The 20,325-nt window shown below is 52.8% G+C and overlaps 1 protein-coding gene and 1 long non-coding RNA gene across 3 annotated transcripts in view; one reads left to right on the forward strand and one right to left on the reverse strand.

The window, feature by feature from the left end:
* LOC146356690 (uncharacterized) lies at positions 1-14,471 on the reverse strand. Its single transcript, XR_014788676.1, has 3 exons — positions 14,341-14,471; positions 1,183-1,474; positions 1-520 (listed from the first exon to the last, which is right to left on the reverse strand). It is a non-coding gene; the product is annotated as an uncharacterized LOC146356690 (long non-coding RNA).
* LOC146356691 (HLA class II histocompatibility antigen, DR beta 4 chain-like) overlaps positions 13,681-20,325 on the forward strand; it is an 18,371-nt gene continuing 11,726 nt past the window's right edge. The window contains exons 1-2 of one of the 2 annotated variants that reach the window (XM_084841270.1): positions 13,681-13,857; positions 19,880-20,155. In XM_084841270.1, the coding sequence (XP_084697396.1) occupies positions 13,758-13,857; positions 19,880-20,155 (376 nt within the window). In that variant the 5' untranslated portion in view covers positions 13,681-13,757. Of the gene's footprint in view, positions 13,858-19,520; positions 19,750-19,879; positions 20,156-20,325 lie in introns of those variants that run through there. The other variant, XM_084841272.1, reaches the window with a different exon arrangement.

Raw genomic sequence — 20,325 nt, forward strand, 5'->3', positions numbered from 1 at the left:
CATATTTTGAGCTTTTATTTTGCTGGAGAGTGAAGGAAAATATACCAAGGGTAAGTTGGAGAGAAGGACGATTATACATCAACTCCAAGGCAATGTCCCACAAAGCCGTGGTGACCCAGACTTTCCCTACAATGGGTTTCATCAATATTTCAACATACAGTTGCATAAGATTTAGTCCAAGCAAGAAGTATCTAGTCTCTGCACAATAAACAAAGACATTGACTTGTCTCCACTGGTGGAATGAAGTCTGAGGGAAGTCCGCTTCATTTGTACTCAGTCCTGAGATGCTTTGTGAGAAAGCAACACAAACACCGTCCCTGATAAGCTCGGGGGTCAAGGCCCTCATGCATCTCTCTCCGTTGTCGGTGTCCGGAGCAACGAGACCAATCAACGTCCATCTGAAATGCAGGAGCAGTTTGGCAATCCCCGGGTACTGGGCTCCTTCTTTGGGGACCATCCGGTAGAAAAACGGGAAGTGAGTTTTATCGCTCAAAACATGGGAAACAAAAGCATAACTGACCTGGCAAAGAAAGGAAGAGATGGGTGGTTGGTTTTGCTTCACAACGAAATTTCAATTCTTCATCGAATATTTCTGAAACCTTCTCAGATTAGACCTTTTAACTGGAAATATCTGTGCCATATTTCATACCAGTGGAACAAATAGTCAGAATTTCATGATGAATAAATTATTCAAGCTGCAGGATGACAGAACAGTGCAAAACGAATATGCCCTAAACTATGGAGCTTCTCCTGAGTGTCCAGAAGGGAAGCAAGTTCCCAAGAGTTCATCTCACATTCCCAATAGTATTGAATGTGGCCAAGAAACAGAGCCCAGAATAGGAACACAGTTGTTTCTTAGTGGTGACTGGCAGCTGCGAAGTAGTTTGCCCACCCCCTCACCTGTGCCTCTGACTGTCCCCGTCTTTTCTGAGTTATGAGCATGAATGAGGAGCAAACCACACATCATGTTAATTATCCGATTTGCCCTTGAGTGCATGATTTTTCTTTCACATTTGAACTGGGGGGGAGCCTTATCACCTTGCACCCCACTGTGGACCCAGGTCACCTCTTTCATGGCTGGGGGAAGCTCCCACTGAATTTCCCTGGAGAACGTTCTGATGCCTTTGGAGAGAACCCCAAGTAGAGCTAGACTCAGCCTGTAAACCCCCCCCCCCACTGCACCTGAGGGATTTTGTAGATGCCCAGCATGGTTGAAATCTGGATGGAGATGTCAGAGTCAGTCCCTTCCAGAACAGCCAATGGGAGATTCCTTCTTCCGCAGCTGTAGTTGGGAACATTTCCCTGCCCAAGAGACAGCAAGTCTAGCAAGGCATCCGAAGTCATTCTTGCATCAAAATAGTTGTCATGGATGTCGTAGCCCAGGGTGACATTGGGTAAGAGCCTTGGATTCTGGTTGATCTCCTGGGTGGCAAAGAAGAAGGACAGGATCTTCCAGTATTCGGTATTTCCTTTCCTGATTTCAAAAAGAAGTGTCACATTGTCATCCTGTCTGCACTTAGGGAAAATATTCAGTTGTTGCTTCTTTTACTTGACAGGCTGTTCAAGGCAAATATCTCTGTGTTACATTTCCAGAACTTCCTTCAGAGGAGGGCAACAAAGATGATCAGGGGACTGGAAACAAAGCCCTATGAGGAGAGACTGAAAGAACTGGGCATGTTCAGCCTTGAGAAGGGAAGACTGAGGGGAGATAGGATAGCGCTCTTCAAGTACTTGAAAGGTTGTCCCAGAGAGGAAGGCCAGGATCTCTTCTCGATCATCCCAGAGTACAGGACACGGAATAATGGGCTTGAGTGACAGGAAGCCCGATTCCGGCTGAACATCAGGAGAAACTTCCTGACTGTTAGAGGAATACTACGACAATGGCACCAATTCCCTAGAGAGTTGTGGGCTCTCCCACATTGGAGGCATTAAGGACGAGGCTGGACAGCCATTTGTCTGGGATGCTCTGACTTGGATTCCTGCATTGAGCAGGGGGTTGGACTCGATGGCCTTGTAGGCCCCTTCCAACCCTATATTCTATGATTCTATGCTTCTATGATCCAGGGCCTGAACCAGAAGCACAACACACCGTCCCCACATTGTGCTTTGCTTGTTTAGAGGCAGCCGGGAAAGGGGGGAAGAGCCTTTGCTGTGGGTCAAGAGCTAGGATCCATTTTAAAGCAAAACCCCAGAGCAGATGTGCAGCCCAGTGCTGGGATTAGGCAACCCTTGAAACTGAGAAATTGTGACAGGACAAAGGATTGGGAAGATTTCTTAAATGATGGGATGTTGCTCTTAGGTGCCCTCCCCCAGCCCTCGAGTTGTTTTGGACTACCACTCCCAGCATCCCTGATCATTGGCCCCATGGTGGCTGCGTCTGATGGGAGTTGAACTGCAAGGCATCTAAGAGTCAGCAGGTTGGGGAAGGTTCGTTTAAGGGGAGTGGTACCCAGTTAAATTAAGGTGGAGGGTTTGCCTTGGTGCACTTTTGGTAAAATACAACATGCAGCCTCTAAATCTGGAAGGAAATAACTGAACAAATCTTTTCTGTGTGTGTGACAGAGTGAGAATGGGGAAAGGGCTTGTCAGCAGGACCTCACCTGAGTTGCCACCTAGCTGATGAGGCATCGCAGCCCTAGTGACGAAGTGTTGGCACACAGAGCTAAGCCCGCGTGCGAGTTTAGCAACAGGTAGGGATGGGGTAGAATTTCTCCCCGAAACTTCGGGGGGCCGAGTGCCAATGCATTCGGCCCCCCCGAAATTGGTGGGGAAATTCTCCACCGGCCCCCCGCCCCCCCCGGGATGGGACTTACCGTGGCCAAATATCCCTCTCGGCGGCGGGTCCCGGCGGCGGTTCGGCGGCGGTTCGTGGGGGGTGGGGGGGCGGCCGGTCTCCCGAACGGCTGCCGCCGCCGCCATTACCAAAAAAAAAAGTAAAGTAAAAAAAAAAAACACCCCCGTGATAGGCTATGTAACGATTAACGTAGCCTATCACGGCTAGATTTCCAAAGTCAGCCGTGATAGGCTACGTAAATCGTCATGTAGCCTATCACGAGAGACTTTGAAAAAAAAAAAAAAGCGCGTACGCAAATGGCGGCAGCCCATGGGTGCCGCCATTTGCGTTCCTTATTTGGTCCCGGTAGTCTACGTAAAGATTTACGTAGACTACGGCGAAAATAAGGGAACGCTATTTGCGTTGCCCTTATTTTCGCCGTAGTCTACATAAATCTTTACGTAGACTAGACGTGTCAAAATAAGGAACGCAAATGGCGGCGCCCATGGGCCGCCGCCATTTGCGTATGCACTTTTTTTTTTTTCCCAAAGTCACCCGTGATAGGCTACGTGACGATTTACGTAGCCTATCACGGCTGACTTTGGAAATCTAGCCGTGATAGGCTACGTTAATCGTTACATAGCCTATCACGGGGGTGTGTGTGTGTGTGTTTACTTTTTTTTTCGCGGCCGGGTAGACGGGGCGCTTCTACCCGGCCTGAATTTCGCTGGCGAGGGATGGGGCGCCTCCCCCCCGTCGCCTGAACTTCGGGGGGAGAAGTGAAGCGCCTCCCCCCCACCGTGAAGCAAGCTTCGAGAACAGGTAAGGGACTCTCGTCCATCCCTAGCAGGGCATGGAGACCAGGGCAGTTGACTCTTCCCTCCCTTCTCATAGTAAGTAATTGTAAAGAAATAACTATACATAAATTCCACACCTTCTCCTAGTAACAAGTTAGTTTTCCAGGTAAACAAGCCTAATCATAGCAATTTTTTTTACGTTATGAAGGCAGAAAGCCAGCAGAGGTGTTAGGGATGTCCCATGTATTGTGTGTATGTAACAGCACCCGCCACCTGAAAAAGCCTCCCCTGTGTAGTTCAGGAGGCAGAAAACGTGACATCTTTCAAACACCTCCTGAAAACACACTTGTTCAAACAGGCTTTCCCTGGGCTGTGAGTAAATTAATTACACTGCTCCATTTTACTGGTCCTTGATTTTAACTGTGGTTGGAAGTGTTTTCAATGCTGTGTATAAATAAATAAATACATACATACATACATACATGTTGTTGTTCAGTCGTTCAGTCGTGTCCGACTTTTCGTGACCCCACATACATACATACATACATACATACATACATACATAAAGGCTGCCTGCTGGACAGAACTCTTGTGGGAGCTCCTGCCTCTCTGGGAACAAGGGCGCTCCTTCAAGGCCAAGGTTGCTGACCTGGAAATGCTGAGAGAGGCAGAGAGGTTGGTAGATGGGACCTTCAGGGACCTATTAGCTGTGACCCACTCCCAGGGTGACCGCTCCTCTGCTGTCACGGAGAATGCGGGTCTTGGGGAAGGAGGGTGTCATTCTGAGGAAGCGGGAAATGATCCCTTGGAAGGGACACATTCCTCAAAGGACAAATACCCTGTTGTGCTGAGGATGTGCCTCCGGGGGGAGGGGGCTTGTGGTAGTGGGAGATTCGATCATTAGACACATAGACAGCTGGGTTTATGATGGGTGTGTAGACCGCAGGGTGAATTACCTGGCTGGTGCAAAGCTTGTGCATATCACACACCATCTAGATAGCCTAGCAGATACTGCTGGGGTGGAGTCAGTGGTCATGGCCCATGTTGCTAGCAACGATGTGGGTAAATGTTTTCGTGAGGTCCTGGAAGCCAAATTTAGGCTAGGTAGGAGGTTGAAATCCAGGACCGCCAAGGTCGCTTTCTCAGAAATGCTACCTGTTCCACATGCAGGGCCAGCTAGACAGGCAAAGCTGAGGAGTCTCAATGTGTGGATGAGACAGAGGTGCAGAGAGGAGGGCTTCAGATTTGTTAGGCCCTGGGGAACGTTTTAGGACAAGCCGGGCCTGTACAAGAGGGACAGGCTGCACTTGAACCAAAATGGAACCAGACTGCAGGAGCTAAACATAAAAAGGGTGGCAGAGCAGCTCTTCAACCAAACCTGGGGGAAAGCTGACAGGAGCTGGTTAGCATCCTTTTTGAGTTAAATCATCCCAAAGGGATGAAGATGAAAATGTGTTTGATTCCCCAAATGTAGAAGGGGAGGATTTGGAATCCTGTTTGCAATTCTGGTCACCCTACATAAAAAAGATACTGCAGAGCTGGAAAAAATGCAGAAAAGGGCAACTAAAATGACCAAGAGGCCGGAAGAATTGCTCGATGAGGAAAGGTTACAACAGTTGAGATTTTTTAGCTTGGGAAAGAGGCAGGACGTGACAGAGGTGTACAAAATTATGCGTGGTGTGGAGAACATGAATAGGGAGACATTTAACAGCCTCCCTCATAATACTAGAACCCAGTGGGGTCCCCTGTGAAGCTGACTGGTGGGAGATTCAGGACAGATAAAAGGAAGGACTCCTTCACACAGCACAGAGCTGAACTATGGAACTCGCTACCACAGGATATAGTGATGGCCACCAACTTGGGAAGCTTTGAAAGGGGGTTGGACAAATCCCTGGAGGAGAAGGCTACCCATGTGGCCACTTCTCCTGATGGCTATGTACTACCTCCAGTTTCTTTCTTTCTTTCTTTGTTTCTACACCGCCCAACAGCTGAAGCTCTCTGGGCGGTTCACAACAGCAGCAAGAAGAAGGAGAAGAAGAAGAGGAGGAGGAAGAGGAGGAGGAGGAGGAGGAGGAGAAGAAGAAGAAGAAGAAGAAGAAGAATTCAATTACATTGCCCGCCCCACCCGAGCCCCTTGGATGGGGGAGGTAAATTTTACTGCAGCTCTACAATTTGTAGGTTTTTTACTGTGCTTTAATGTAGTGAAAGCACATGATATCTACAAGGCTATTTCTATTCTTAGATTCATGGTATCCCTGTTTTTATTGTCGTCGTCACAGTTCAATAATTCCAAGACAGTTACTGGGCATACAATGTACTGTGTGCTCCTAAAAGCCAAGATAGTGTTACAACAACCCTGGAATGTAGTCCACTGTTGTTAACCCAAAGTGCAAATCAAGGAAAGTCCCTCCACCACCTCTCACAAACACATACAGCAGCAGAAGCATCTCACCTGCAACAACATGCGGAAGCTAAAAATCCCACATGTTCCCATTGTTCGTTGTTGAAAATTATTATAACATGCCCTAAAATTGGTCTCTGTACCAGAGGACTGAAGAGAGGCCAATGCAATGCTTTTTTCTTTTTAAGGAATCCAGGGAGCATCCAGGAAATGGCAAGCCAGGTAGCTTAATGTGTGTTCTGGGTAGATTTCTGAAAAGTTAAAGGTTTTTTTTCCAAGCCTATCAAATGACCACCCCTGCAGGAAAAGAATCAAGGTGGCTTCTGCAAAGGTATGTTTTGTCCCATTAATCTTGGAGAGTTTTCTGAGAGTTTCAAAACACATCAATAGGGGTGATCTGCTGGATACAGAAATAGAGTTTTGACAAGGTCCCTCACCAAAGACTCCTGAGCAAATGTCCCAGTAGTGGAGTAAGAGGAGACAAGTAACTGGTTAAAGAACAGAAAGCAAAGAGTGGGGAGAAATATATGCCGAGAGGATCCAAGATGCGGCTGCAGAGCTCAATGAAAATATTGCTCTAAAGAACAGAAAGCAGCAAGTAGGAATAAGTGTGGGAAAACGCCAAGTCCATGTTGGGGATCACTAGGAAACAAACCCTAGCCGTTCACACTTGGAAGGGACCTTGGAGGCCATCTAGCTCAGCCCCCTGCTCAGTGCAGGATCTGCAGCGTAGGACGCAACAACAGCATCCCTGACAGGCAGCCGTCCAGCCCTGCTGAAACCCCTCCGGGGAGAGAGACCCGCCACTTCCCGAGGCCACCTGTTCCACTCCTGAGCAGCTGGCTTCACAAGGAAACTTCTCCCAAGGCAGATGTCCCCCACCCAGTGTCCCCGCTGTTTTGGACTTCATCTCCCACCATCCCCAGCCAGCACGGAAAATGGTAGGAATGCTGAGAGCTGTAGTCCAAAGGACTGAGAGGGCAGCAGGTTGGTGAATTTTTCCTACTGTTTAGCCCAAATCCGCTTCCCTGGTCCTCCTCTCGGGAGCAACAGAGCCCAGTCCTGCTCCATCTTTGGCACGACAGCCTGTCAGATATTTGAGGACAGGTCTCATGTCTGCCCTTCGTCTGGTTAAACATACCCGGCTCTTTCGATGCTTCCTCAGAGGAGCTGGTGTCCAGACAAACTTTTGCAGTCTTACTGGGCAGTCATAGGGCGGGGGGTGGGGGTGGGGGGGAGAAATGCTCTGCCCCCCTCATCACAGCCTGGGTCTGCTCGCATGGGTTAAGAGAGAGAAGTGGATTTTCCTTCTGCACACCCACACGACAGCAGAGCAAATTGTCCTGTATCATGTTGCCACACTTCTCAAAATGAGCCAGCAGGCTGGGCACTGAATGGAGTGATGATGCCCCCCCCCAGGCAAAACAGGGTGGGGATTCCCCAGTTCTCAGCTCAGAGGGACAGTCCTGGGCCATTCGGGATGAATGGCGCTCATTAACTTGGTAGAGAATGGAGCATCAGCAACTCCCCTCCAGCTCACACACAGAATGACATACGTGTAAAGCCTGGTAGATGGAGGCTTGTTGAAAGGGGATGGTAGAAACATAACTCCCGTGGCATAGATGACCCCGCCAACGAGGAGGTCCCCAGGCCTGTAGTGGTTCAGTGGGGCTGATTCATCCCTTTCCAAAGTCAAGGGGCATCTGGCCCACAACATCCCGCAGGTGGCCTGGGGGAGGAGGAGAAGAAGAAGAAGCAGTGTTCTGGATGCGCCTGGCACAGCCTCCATCCTCCTGCCTGCTCCTCTGAACTGACTGGATGTAGAATGCGAGGAATGGAAAGTCCTCTTGCAAGACGGAGGCATCAGTGGCTTCCCCAGTAGAGACGGAGCCCAGCCAGACACAGCTGCACATCTGAAGGGGATGCCAGGATGTAAACTCCCCACCCACACTGCCTCCTCGCCTGCCCTAAGCTCTGCGTGGCACAACAGGCATTGATGTGCCAGTCCGTTCACACTCGGATGCAAGACATCACCCTGCGTTGCTCTGTATTCTGATGTTTACATCAGCGGACTCAGAGGTGACCCTTGGCAAGATCTCTGGAGGTTTGGCAGAAAGAGGAATCAATCACTGTGATTTTGATAATTACACGTGGGAGAAGTTGCATCTCCTCTGCAACTTCCTGAACTCTGCGTTTGGCTGGAGAAAAACATGTTTGCGAGAACTCACTGGCACGGCTCCACACTCTTGACTTGGACAGGGGTGGGTGGGTGAGAGGGGTGAGCTTGGCCTGGCCTCTACCTGCAGGCCGCGAAACACCTTCACGTGGACCAGGATCAGGGTAGTCTTTGGGGATGCCGGCTTCAGCCATGAGTCGCCCCCAACCCCATCCTGGGGGACCCGCCTGGGCCGGCACCCTCTTGCCACAGCAGAAGTCAGCACCCAGCAGGAGCAGCCACCCCAGACCCCGGGGGGTGCCCAGGAGAGCCCCTTCCATCTCGTTGGGTGGCCATTTTGTCTCCTTCATGGTCGGTCACACATGAGACCCACACTGGGGAGATGTGGAGCCAGGAGGAGACTCTGGAGGCAGCGGGGGGGGAGGTGCCCAATTTAGCCCAGTTCTGCTCCCCAAAGGTGTTGCTGGGGGGCAGCTCTGGAGCGTCCCAGGCAAGTTCAGCCAATAGGACAATGCCCCTGTGCTGACCAGGCTGCTGCCGGGTGAAAGAGTCCCAGAGAACTGCCTGAGGATAGAGAGAGCTCCAACTCCCAGCCACGTTACTGGATCACAACAAACTGTGGCAAATTCTTAAAGGGATGGGAGTACCAGACCACCTTAGCTGTCTCCTGAGAAACTTGTACGAGGCTCAAGAAGCTACAGTAAGAACCGCACATGGAACAACCGATTGGTTCAAAATTGGGAAAGGAGTACGACAAGGCTGCATATTGTCACCCTGCTTATTTAACTTATATGCACGGTACATCATGAGAAACGCCGGGTTGGATGAATCACAGGACGGAATTAAGATTGCCGGGAGAATTATCAACAACCTCCGATATGCAGACGATACCACCCTAATGGCAGAAAGCGAAGAGGATCGAAAGAGCCTCTTGTTGAGGGTGAAAGTGGAGAGCGCAAAAGCTGGTTTGAAACTCAACATCAAAAAAACTAAGATCATGGCATCTGGCCCCATCACTTCCTGGCATATGGAAGGGGAAGAAATGGTTGCAGTGACAGACTTTACTTTCTTGGGCTCCGAGATCACCGCAGACAGTGACTGTAGCCATGAAATTAAAAGACGCTTGCTCCTTGGGAGGAAAGCTATGGCAAACCTAGACAGCATAGTAAGAAGCAGAGACATCACTTTGCCAACAAAGGTCTGTCTAATCAAAGCTATGGTTTTCCCAGTAGCAACATATGGCTGTGAGAGCTGGACTGTAAGGAAGGCTGAGCGCTGAAGAATTGATGCCTTCGAACTGTGGTGCTGGAGAAGACTCTTACGAGTCCCCTGGACTGCAAGGAGCTCCAATCAGTCAATCCTAAAGGAAATCAACCCTGAGTGCTCACTGGAAGGACAGATACTGAAGCTGAAGCTGAAATATTTTGGCCACCTAATGCGAAGAGAAAATCCAGTGGAAAAGACCCTGATGCTGGGAAAGACTGAAGGCAAAAGGAGAAGGGGACAGCAGAGGATGAGATGGCTAGATAGCATCACTGATGCAATGAATATGGACTTGAGCACGCTCCGGGAGAGAGCAGAGGACAGGAAGGCCTGGTGTGCTCTGGTCCAGGGGGTCATGAAGAGTCGGACACGACTTAACGACTGAACAACAAAGTATGATATTGGCAGTTTCATTCTCAGTTCCTTCTCGGCCGCACAATGGGTTGCCATTTCCATCAAGCTGTCCACCACAACCCCAAGATCTCTTTCTTGGTCTGTCACTGCTAGCTCAGATCCCATGAGCATGTTGGTGAAGTTGGGATGTTTTGCCTCAGTGTGCATCATTTTAGACTGTAGTCTAAAGGGGGGGGCTCTTCTCTGCAGCCCCCTCCTACTGAGCCAACATCCTAACCCACCTCCCTCCCCACCTCTTCCCCAGTCCACCTTCAGCCTCAGCCCCTCCCTTGGAGACCCCCCTCCTCCATGGGTTGACATAGCTACTGGGACCAAATCTCACCTCCCCCCACCCCACCCCCCATTTCCCGGGGGAGCGGGGGCAGCAGCAGCCGCATCACCCCCTATTGCGGGCAGCACACTCTTTTTCCTTCAATGTAGGGTTTGATTTGGGGCTAAAGGGATGGAATAACAGCTCCAAAACATTGCTCAATTGCTGTGATAAATGCAAAATACAATTGATGATGATGATGATATTCCTGATCCCTTTTCACTTTGGAGAGGAATAGTTTTCCATTGGAATATTAGAGACAAGCATTCCAATAAAAAAGAATACTTCTTTGCAGAGATTTGCCAGTGTGGCTTGAAGCAGAACAAGGCTTGTGTTTGGCCACAGTGGGGAGGTCTCAGGGTCTGAGTGCCCGTCCCGTGGCGGTGGATGGGGAGGTCTACTCTGTGGAACTGGAGCGTGGCTGAAGTAAGAGGCCTTTCCTGACAGTTCTGCAATGTTTTAGGAGGCGACGTCCTGTGGCCATTTTGGGAGGCAAACATCCCAGGGAGAGCTCACACTGAACCCTCTGCTCTAACCCATGAGACACACTCCCCCCTTCCAGAATAGGTCCAAGCATCCTGCTGGCTCCCGGCCCCTTTCTCTGGACCCAGGCGCCCTCCCTCCTCAACCAGCCCACCTATGTCTGCAGAGTGGCCCTGGCACTTCTCGTGACCTGCAAGAGGAGTTGGTCTTTGGAAGTGTGAACTCCATCCCCATCATCATACACGTCTGTGGAGAAGGTGTTGCAGTACTGGGCAGCTTCAGTTACCGTCACACAGACTGACTTTGACACACTCGAACCCACAGCGTATAAAACTGCACAAGGCAGCCCCCACCTCAAACCAAAAAGGGAAATAATATATGGGATTGTGCTGCTGACTGCTGCTTTGAGGTGGATTCCTGACAATTCATCCCCTGGTTCCTTTCCCTCCATCTCTTTGTTTTGGAGAGAGCCTGTTTCAGTTCTGCACATTGCACTGGAGTGATCTATCCCCCTACTTTTAGTTTTGATTCCTCACCAGCGTCATCCAGGCAACCTCGTCAAGGATTCCTCCAGCTTGGGTGCTGAAGTACCAGCTGCTAAGCAGCCCCAAAGCTGTTCTCACCTCCGTGTTCACCACAAATGAGCACAGAGGGAGAGATCAATGGAGCAGCCCATCTCTGACAGGCACTAGGAACACTGGACTACACTGCAGGGCTGGGGTGAGCCACACACTCTCAGCCACAGCCTCCCCCTTCTGCAAAACCACCCGCCTTCCAGGCTGCACCCACGTCTGCTGCCCCCTCCCCTTCTCAGGGGGTCCCTCGTGTGCCATCTTTACACCTCACACCCAAAGCCAGCACCCAGGAGGAGCAGCAGCCCCAGACACAGGTGCCCCCCACCCCCCGCGGAAAGCCCCTTCTGCTGCTGCTGTTCCAGCTCCTTCCAGGCCAGATGTGCACAGTGGAGTGGGGCTGGAGGAAACGCTGGGACAAGAGGTGCCCAGTCCAGCCCAGTCTTGGCCCCAAAGGGGCGGCTGGGGGGCGGCTCTGGAGCAGCCCAGGAGAGCTCAGCCAATGGGGAAAGGCCCTGGTGAAAGCGCCCCAGAAGGCTTTCCAAGGAGGAGGCCAAGTTCCACCTCCCAGCCAAGGTCTCTAGGCAAAGCGAAGCCGGAGGGACGCCCCACTGCTGCCCTGAAAGGGGTCCTGGGAATATGGAAACAAACATCAATCGATACTTTTGACAGCTGCCACCTGGACCCTCCCTCCTCCTCCGCCCCATCCCCCTTGGACATCTAATGCACTCTGGGGACGGGCTGCATCTCCAGGCACACTGCTGGCAATGAGCAAATGCCTGATCCTGGGAGAGCAATGAGCCCCCTCCCGTGCCCCCCTCCGGCCCCTGGCACCAGCGAGTTCTCCCTGCCTGGGCCTCAGAAACAGCCGCCCTAAAGATTCTCAGCCCTTTCCGTGGCCCACAAGTCTTGGGCTGTTGGGGACTGGTGAGGCGGGGTTGCTCCCCGCGGACCCCCACACGGAGAACCCCCCACAAGGCTTACCTGAGTGGGGCCTTAGGGTATGACTGCGGGGGGGGGGTCCAGATGGCTCCTTCCACTGGGGACAATTGTGCCAAAGAGAAGCCCCTCCGGAAAGGGCTCACTTCTGCTCCCCCACCCGGCGCCCCACATGAAGCTGGAAAGGAGGCACCGTCTGCTCACTGGGCCCGTCCCAGACGTCTAGGCCGGGCCGCTCGCCTGACCCCCAATGCAGCCACCACAGTTCCCCGGGGATTAACAGCTCCTGGGGTCTTGGGCTGTTGGGTGACTTGGCCAGGCTGTTTCCCATCAGACCCCCACACAGAGACCCCCTCCTGCAAGGCTTTAGGATAGGCCTGGGGGGGTCTTCCAAGGGCTCCTCCTGCTGCAGACCCTTGCAGAGCCCTCCGCCCTCGCCAGCGTCTGGGCTTGCAGGTGCCATGGAGTCCGGATCTGTCCCACCAAGGAGTCCCATCCCAGGATGGTCACCAGCTGGAGCGGCCAGAGGGAGCAGCCCCACAGCGGAAGGTCGACCGGTGGGGGGATGCTGAGCCTGCCTGTCTGTCCCCTCAGGGCCGAGGGAAGCCCAGTGTGGTCAGTGAGCAGAGCCCCTCTCCTCCCCATGCTGGCCCCAAAGATCATCAGACTAACTGCTTTTCTACATGGGGCATCGCCTGTGCGCTCGGGATTCCTAAATCACTGCAGGCCCCTTACACGATGCTGTCACCCCCAGGGCCAGACGTTTAGGCCTTGGCGTTTGCCAGAGCTCTGGGGTAGCAGCAGCAGCACCGTCCCCCAGGGGATTCTGGGTAGCATTTGCACTGCGATGATGCCAGGCCCTCATCTCTCTTTGTCTGTTGCCCTCAAAGCCCCCCAGGCCCTCCTCTTCCTCCTCACGTCACGGCAGAGGATACCCACGCCCAGTGCCCTCGTGTAGCCTCAGTCTAGCCCCAAGGGGATGGTGGAGTCTGGATCTGGCCCAAAGGGGTCCTGTTGCTGGGGAACATGGGTGGGAGGGTGCTGCTACGCTCCTGTCCTGCTTGTGGGTTTCCCAGGGGGGCAGCTGGTCGGCCCCTGTGGGAAGAGAATGCTGGACTAGATGGACTGTGGTCTGATCCAGCCTCAGGGGTCTCCCGATGCTCTTGTGCTCAGGAGGGTCCAAAGCTGGAGGAGGCCAAGCCCTGGCAAGGGCAGTAGAATGGACTCTTCTGGGGGTAGCATGAGGCTGCAACCCCGAGGGGCCGAGGGAGGCTTAGCCCCATCAATGGGGCGGGTCCCTGCCTGTCCCCTCCCCTGGCCCCCTCCCTTACTGCCCCCAGTCTCAAGCCACAAGGCCTGCCGAGCATCTGAGGGCCGCCATCCCACGCTTGTAAGGATCCCCCCGCCCCAGCTGCCCCATAGAGCTTCCGCTGCCTTTTTCTGCAAAAAGTCCAAAAACGATCTCGAACGGTACAAGCCAGAGGTGCTTCTACCTGGAGACTGGTGACACACCCGAACATCGAATTCTCATTGGCGCCTCTGTTGGCCAGGCACTCCCTGGACTCCAAAATGTAAGAAAGCGAGGTTTCTGCCTTTGGGGTGGAATCAAATTCCCCCCTCCCCATCTCTATGGCAGCCATGGGGGTGGCTTTGGTTCCCCTACTGATGATGGCGCTGCTGATGGGTCCATCCTTGGTCCCCAGAACTGGAGGAAGGAAGGAGCCCCCAGGTAAGGCAAGGAGATGGGAGGAGGGGGGTGGCTTGGAGAGAGCCCCTTCCCCTTATGCCCCTCACCATCTCAACTGGGTAACACAGACAGACAGGGCATTTCTACCCCAGCCTACAATCCTGCATTTAAAAAGGGGCTGTCTGCTTCTGTTTTAAATGCAGGATCACAGTGGACTCCCTTTACACACGCTCACTACCCCCCCCCCGGCCCCCACTTTCGGGATTAGCCACATGGTTTGAATAGAGGACGCACCTTCCGTCTTGCGGCCCCAGTCCTGGGCACTTACTTACTTGGGAGTAAGCCTCACTGAACTCAATGGGACTTACTTTTGAGTAGACATAAGATCACCCCACAAGTCTGCAACCCTCGGGTAAGCCCCACTGAACTTAATAGGGCGCTCTGAAACAACAGAGGACGTTGCTTCTGAGCTTGGTGGGGTGGGGGATCAGATGTGTCTCCCTTCGTTGCAGGGAGGCCTTTTACCCTCTTCTCCCTCCGACTGAGAAATGCAGAGGCAGCGGACGCAATCAGCGGCGATTCTTGCCCTCGCGCCTGTCGAATCTGCTCCTGCGTGCCCGGCTCCCATCCTCAATGCCTTCCTCATCCTGACCGCCCCCCAACAACCGAACACAAGCGCCCCCAGCAGGCAGGCAGAGCGGTTTCTTCCGCAGTGGGAGAATTTCACGGGGAGATCATGGCTCTCCTGTTCCGTGGGCTGGGGAAAATACCCTGTTTTTTCCATTTGAGGAAAACACGGGATAGGTGGGAGGAAATAGTGGGATAATGACTGGACAACAATGATGTGTAATGGACCCGCACAATTCAGCGAGTGAACAACCATGAACGCGCAATACACTTGAGGTGTAGAGATCCCCACCATCTATCTGGAGAGAAAGGGGACAAGAAAGATCCAAGGGGGTGGGTGGAAAAGAGGAGTGGGAGCCCCTAGAAGCTCCCCCCCCCATTGCCTGTTCTGGAAAGTTTGCCCTTGCCCCAAGGAGGACCCTTTGAAAGAGAGGGGAAGAGGGAGCGGGTGGAAGGGAAAGGAAGGCCTGGGCAGGGAAGGACTCTGGGGAAGAGGTGTGTGTGTGTGTGGGGGGGGTGAAATGCCCCCCTTACAGACTGCCCGTGCTGGATCAGGCCAAAAAGGTCCTTCTAGTTCCACCCTCTTTCGACAAGTGTGGTGGCCCAGTTGCCTCCTGGAAGCTCACAAGACTTTCCCCCTCCCCACTGGCAGCAGGGGTGGCATTGCCTTCAAGAGCTGCGCGGCAGGCAGAGGTTCAACAGAGGAAGCAGCTCTCATCTCTGCAGTAGTGTGCTACAACAGCTGCAGCTGCCAAAGGTGGAGAAAGGAGACTTCTCCGGTGGGGCCGGGGGACACACAAAGGGGACAAAAATACCACACACACACACACACACACAGATCCCGCAGGTCTTTGGCCCTGCAGGCTCTCCCCTTGGCAGCCTCCTCTTGAGAAAAGATCACCAGAAGTGGGGGGGATGCTCTTCCGTCCACACTCACCACCGGCCCTGGCATCAGCCAAGAGTCCTTTCAAAGGCCAAGGGGACGGGCAGAAGTCCAACCTGGACCTAACATTCCCAGCAGGGAGGTGCAGTGATGAGGGACATCACCACCTGTTGGATCTCTGCCTGGCACACAGCTGTTAAGGGCAGACATGCCCTGCTAGGGAGGCAGGGGGGGGCCCCAATCCCCTCCCTTTCAGAGCTTTTCCCAATCACCCCCCCCCTCTCCACCCCATTTCCCGATGGGAGTGGACTTCAGAGTGGGACTTCTGCCCGAGGGAACCCCCCTGCTGGGATGAAGACCATACGAAGAGCCCTGGTGCTGGATCAGACCAAGGGGTGCCCGTGCTGGTTGCAGGAAGGCACTGTTTGGACTCCTCCCCACTGAATCCCCATCCCCCCGTCCCACTCACACACACACACAGAAACAAGGGAGTTCCACGACTGAGTGGGGATTTGAATTTCTTGGCTTCCTCTGGAGGTGGGCTTCTTTGCTGCATCACTGGCAGACAATCCTGTATTTTAGGCAGAGATCTTGTTCCCGGGCCCTCTCTCCCTTTCTCCCTCCCCTTCCCCATTCAGGGCTTCCCCAAATCCTTACTTGACCCTCTGTAAGCCCCGGGGGGGGGGCTCCATCCCCTCTCACCCCCACCTTCCAGGATTCCTGTCCTTGTAACAGCCAAGGGGTGGGGGTGGGCAGAAGTCCGGTGTGGGCTCAACATTCCCAGCCTGGAAGCACAGTAATGACAGATGTCAACACCTGTTGAATGCCTGACTGCCATGCAATGTTGAAAGGCAGAAAAGCCTTGCCAGGAAAGAGATGATGGCCCCAAACCCCTCCTTCCACTGCCCTTCTGAACTCCCACCCCCATTCCCAATGTGGGTAGCATTCAGAGCAGGGGAGTCGTGGGTTGGAAGAGGGGACCCCCCCGGCAAGGCTTTCCGGTGGTGGTCCTGGGAAGGCACTGCTGAAACCCACTCCACGGCCCCCTCCCTTGAGTTGGATGGGATGGTATCAGGGCTGGCCCAAGACATTTTCTTGAGATGCTATGTTTTATGTCCTGATTGCCGGTTGTGGGTTTGGCTGAGGGAGTCACTAACAACAACCTTGCTGGGTGGTCCAATGCTGTTTTCCTTACATTGCAGGTTGGAGATCAGGCTGAGAGAATAGTGTAGGACAACCCTGCAGTGCAGATTGGTGTTACTATGCATCTTCCAGAATGGAGGGGTCTTTGGCTATGAGAGAAGGGCTTGAGGCAGCCCTGCAGTGTAGTCCACTGCTGGGACGGAGGCTGGTTGGGACCATCAGCCAAAGCTCCTCCTACAAAACACCCCTCAGCTTGCAGCGAAGTTCCCCCTGCTTCACTGGCAGCCCCTTCAGTCCCCTTCCAAGTCTCAATCAGGCCCTGAACTGTAGGCAGAAGCTTCTTCCTCCATGGACTTTTCAATGTTCAAAAGCAAAACAAGAATGTTTTTTTTTGTCACATAAAAAGGGACCTGAGAGGGGGGGGGAGGGAACTCCTCCCTTTGCTGCTGCATTATTTTTTTGTGGGGGGAGGGAGCACACCCTGCTGCCCGGCCATGGCTACCTTCCGGGCATCTTTCCCTTCTGCCCTCCAGGACAAGGAAACCTGAAACAAGGTCTACTCAAACTGTTATTTGGAGGGAGGTGTCCAGGGCCGGCTGGAGGCAAGTCAGAAAATTGTGCCCCCCCCGCCCCACCTATGCTCGGTGCCCCCACCTCCCAATGCACACATTATCACACACTTCTCAGATGTCAGGTCCAAATTCCAGCTTCCATCCACAAGGTGGAATAGAAACATAATCAAAGGAAGCTAAGAGCAGATATAGCTGAAAACACATGATGGTCTTACAATACGCTGTGAATAGTTCAAAACCAGCCACCCACGCATGCAAAATGACCATCTGTGCATTGCATGATTTCTGATAATGTGCACGCATGGACATACATGAACAAAGATTGTTGTTGTTGTTGTTGTTGTTGTTGTTCAGTCGTGTCCGACTCTTCGTGAGCCCATGGACCATAGCACACCAGGCCTTCCGGTCCTCCACTCTCTCCCGGAGTATGCTCAAGTCCATATTCATTGCATCGGTGATGCCATCTAGCTTTACAGCATCAGACTTTCTTTTCACCACCAGACACATCCACAGCTGAGTGTCCTTTCGGGTTTGGCCCAGCCGCTTCACTCTTTCTGGCACTACTTGGAAATTCCCTCTGGTCTTCCCCAGTAGTATATTGGACACCTTCCGACCTGAGGGGCTCATCTTCCGGCGTCATCTCTTTTAGCCTTGTGATACGTTCCATGGGGTTTTCTTGGCAAGAATACTGGAGTGGGTTGCCATTTCCTTCTCCAGTGGACCACATTTTGTCAGGACTCTCCGCCATGACCTGTCCGTCTTGGGTGGCCCTGAAAGGCATAGCTTATGGCTTCACTGAGTTACGCAAGCCCCTTCGCCACAACAAGGCAGTGATCCATGAAGGGGATGAACAAAGATAAGATGCATCGAATGATTCTCAATGCCCTGATGCCATTTGTCAGTTGGGTGGGATATAAATCTAAGGAATTAATTATTTAATTAAAATGCCTGGCTTTGAGATTAATTTGCCGACACCTTGGGAAGGCAGCTAAGGCTGCAGTCCTATGCGCACTTACCTGGGAGAAAGCCCAGTTGGCAATTGAACATAGTGGGACTGAATTCTGGGTAAAGATATATAGGATTGTATTATCAATCCTAAAAACTGGCACAATTATGATAGCGCAATTGCGTGATAGAGCAAATGCATGATAGAGGCATAGAGACATGAAAGAAATCACCCTTCCGGAAAGGAGGGTTTTTAAAAATCACACCTACAGAGGGTTTTTTTAATGTCACTAGGTCACTATTATACATTTGTCTAGTAATAGCTATGCCCCCAAATAGTAGCATAGTGAGGTAGTGAGATACGGGATATAGGTATTGCTGGGCAAATACGCTATAGTGACATACCAAGATAGCGAGATGGGGGGGGGGGTGTAGGTACTGCCGACAAGAGCGCTATTTCGATTTAACACTTAATTTTTTAAAAAGAAGTTAGAGGCTGCCCAGAGCACACCTATACTTTGCGGGGAGGGCCACCAGAGTGTAGTGGTAGGCAAGGTGAACTAAATGCCATGAGGTAGCACAGAATGATGACCAGCCCTGAAATGGCAGAAACAGAGGGGAAACACAGGCGGGGAAAACAGTGGGGAAACACCCCTTGACTGGGGTCAGTGAGGCGAAAGACACACCCCTGGGCAGGGCTGTCATGCTGGAGTAAAGGCGGTGGGTGGGGCACACCAAAACAGAAATGCAGACCAGCCGAATTAAGGAAAACAACTGGATTAAAAGTAGTCTCGGAAGAGCCAGTTTTTCGGCACAAAACTCTGGAGTGGCTGCGAGATGGCCAGGATGTCATGTATCCCTAACGACATCCAAACGCAGCCAGCTCAGAATAAGTTGCTCGTAGAGACACCCCCGATTACAGCGAATGTTGCATTTTCCTTCCTCTCCTCTTCCCTGCAGCCCCCCCCCATAGTTGCCCCCCATCTAACTCAGAGATGCCCCAATCTTATGGAGAGTCACAGATGATGTTCTGTCATGAGGAGGGAGACAGTAGTTGGATACCCCTCCCTCCTTGTAGATATCTTGCATTCGCAGTGTGCCTCAGATTTTACAGAGCACAAGAAGGGAGGTCCCTGCCCCAGGGAGCTTCCAATCCAAAACTGGGCACTGTGGAAGCAGCAGAGAAAAGGGAAGGCAAGGCCAGGCCAAATGGGGAGAGATGTGCTTTCATTTGATCACAGGCTTACTGAAAGCAAGCAGAGGAGTGTCCAGGGTTGTCCTGCCCTCGTCTCTGCCTTGGGAAGGGGATCTGCTAATGCCTTGTCACAGCAGCAGTAAAATCCTGAAGCTTCTGGTGTTGTTTTCTATCTGGAGCAATTAGTTTTCCACCAGGGAAGGCAAAAAAGGGTATGTGTCATAATGAACCAGGAACTCCCTTGTCTGGACAAGGTGCGTGTCTGTCTACCCTTTTAAAATCTCTACAGCTGACGGTCCTAGCTGTGACTTCCCTCATTGGCTAAAGGTGCTGAAAGTTGGGGGCAGGCTCCTTTCTCCCAAGATGATTGGATAGGAGGGTGCCTGCCTGAGCATCTCGCCCTTTCCTCTCTGGTTCCATGAGGGCTAGAGCCTTGACTTTAAAAAAAGGGAAGGAAGGAAGCCGGGACTTTGTTCTGTGGTTCAACAAGGGCTAGAGGCTTGAGTTTCCCTTGAAATGAAAGCTGGCCATCTGGTCCAGGGGATAGTGCTAGAGTGGCTTGAAGCTGGGTAAGTCACAGGCAACATGGCAACCGAATTCGGGGCTCTCCTCATTATGCAGTGGAGCCTGAGCTCTGCATGAGCCTCCCTCTACCCCCCACTTTTCCTGACGGACCCCCCCATCCTCCTCCCCCTGCAGCCCCCCATTTCCTGCTCCAGAATAAGTATGAGTGCCACTACAGCAATGAGACGCCGCGGATGCAATTTTCCTACAAGCAAATCTATGGCAGGCAGAACTACGCCCACTACGACAGCAACCAGGGCGAGTTCAGCGCCGACGCGGAGTGGGCGAAGCACAACGTCCGGATATGGAACAGCGACAAGGCCCTGATGCAGGCCTTCGCGCTCAACGTGGCGGTGGGCTGCCCACAGAACTACGCGGAGGCTGCGACAGCGCGTGTGCTCGGCAGGAAAAGTGAGTCTGTCCAGGGGGGAGGGGGGACCCCCTCTTCTCTGCAGCCCCCTCCCACTGAGCCAGCGTCCTTGCCCTTCCCCATGCCCACCTCTTCCGCGGGTCCTCCTTCGCCCCCAGCCCCTCCCTCAGAGCCCCCCCCATGGGTTCCCATAGCAGCTGCGACCAGATCT

Source organism: Heloderma suspectum, chromosome 2 (genome assembly GCF_057233095.1).
Source record: "Heloderma suspectum isolate Gila_16-S chromosome 2, 16-S_ref, whole genome shotgun sequence".
NCBI lineage: Eukaryota > Metazoa > Chordata > Lepidosauria > Squamata > Helodermatidae > Heloderma > Heloderma suspectum.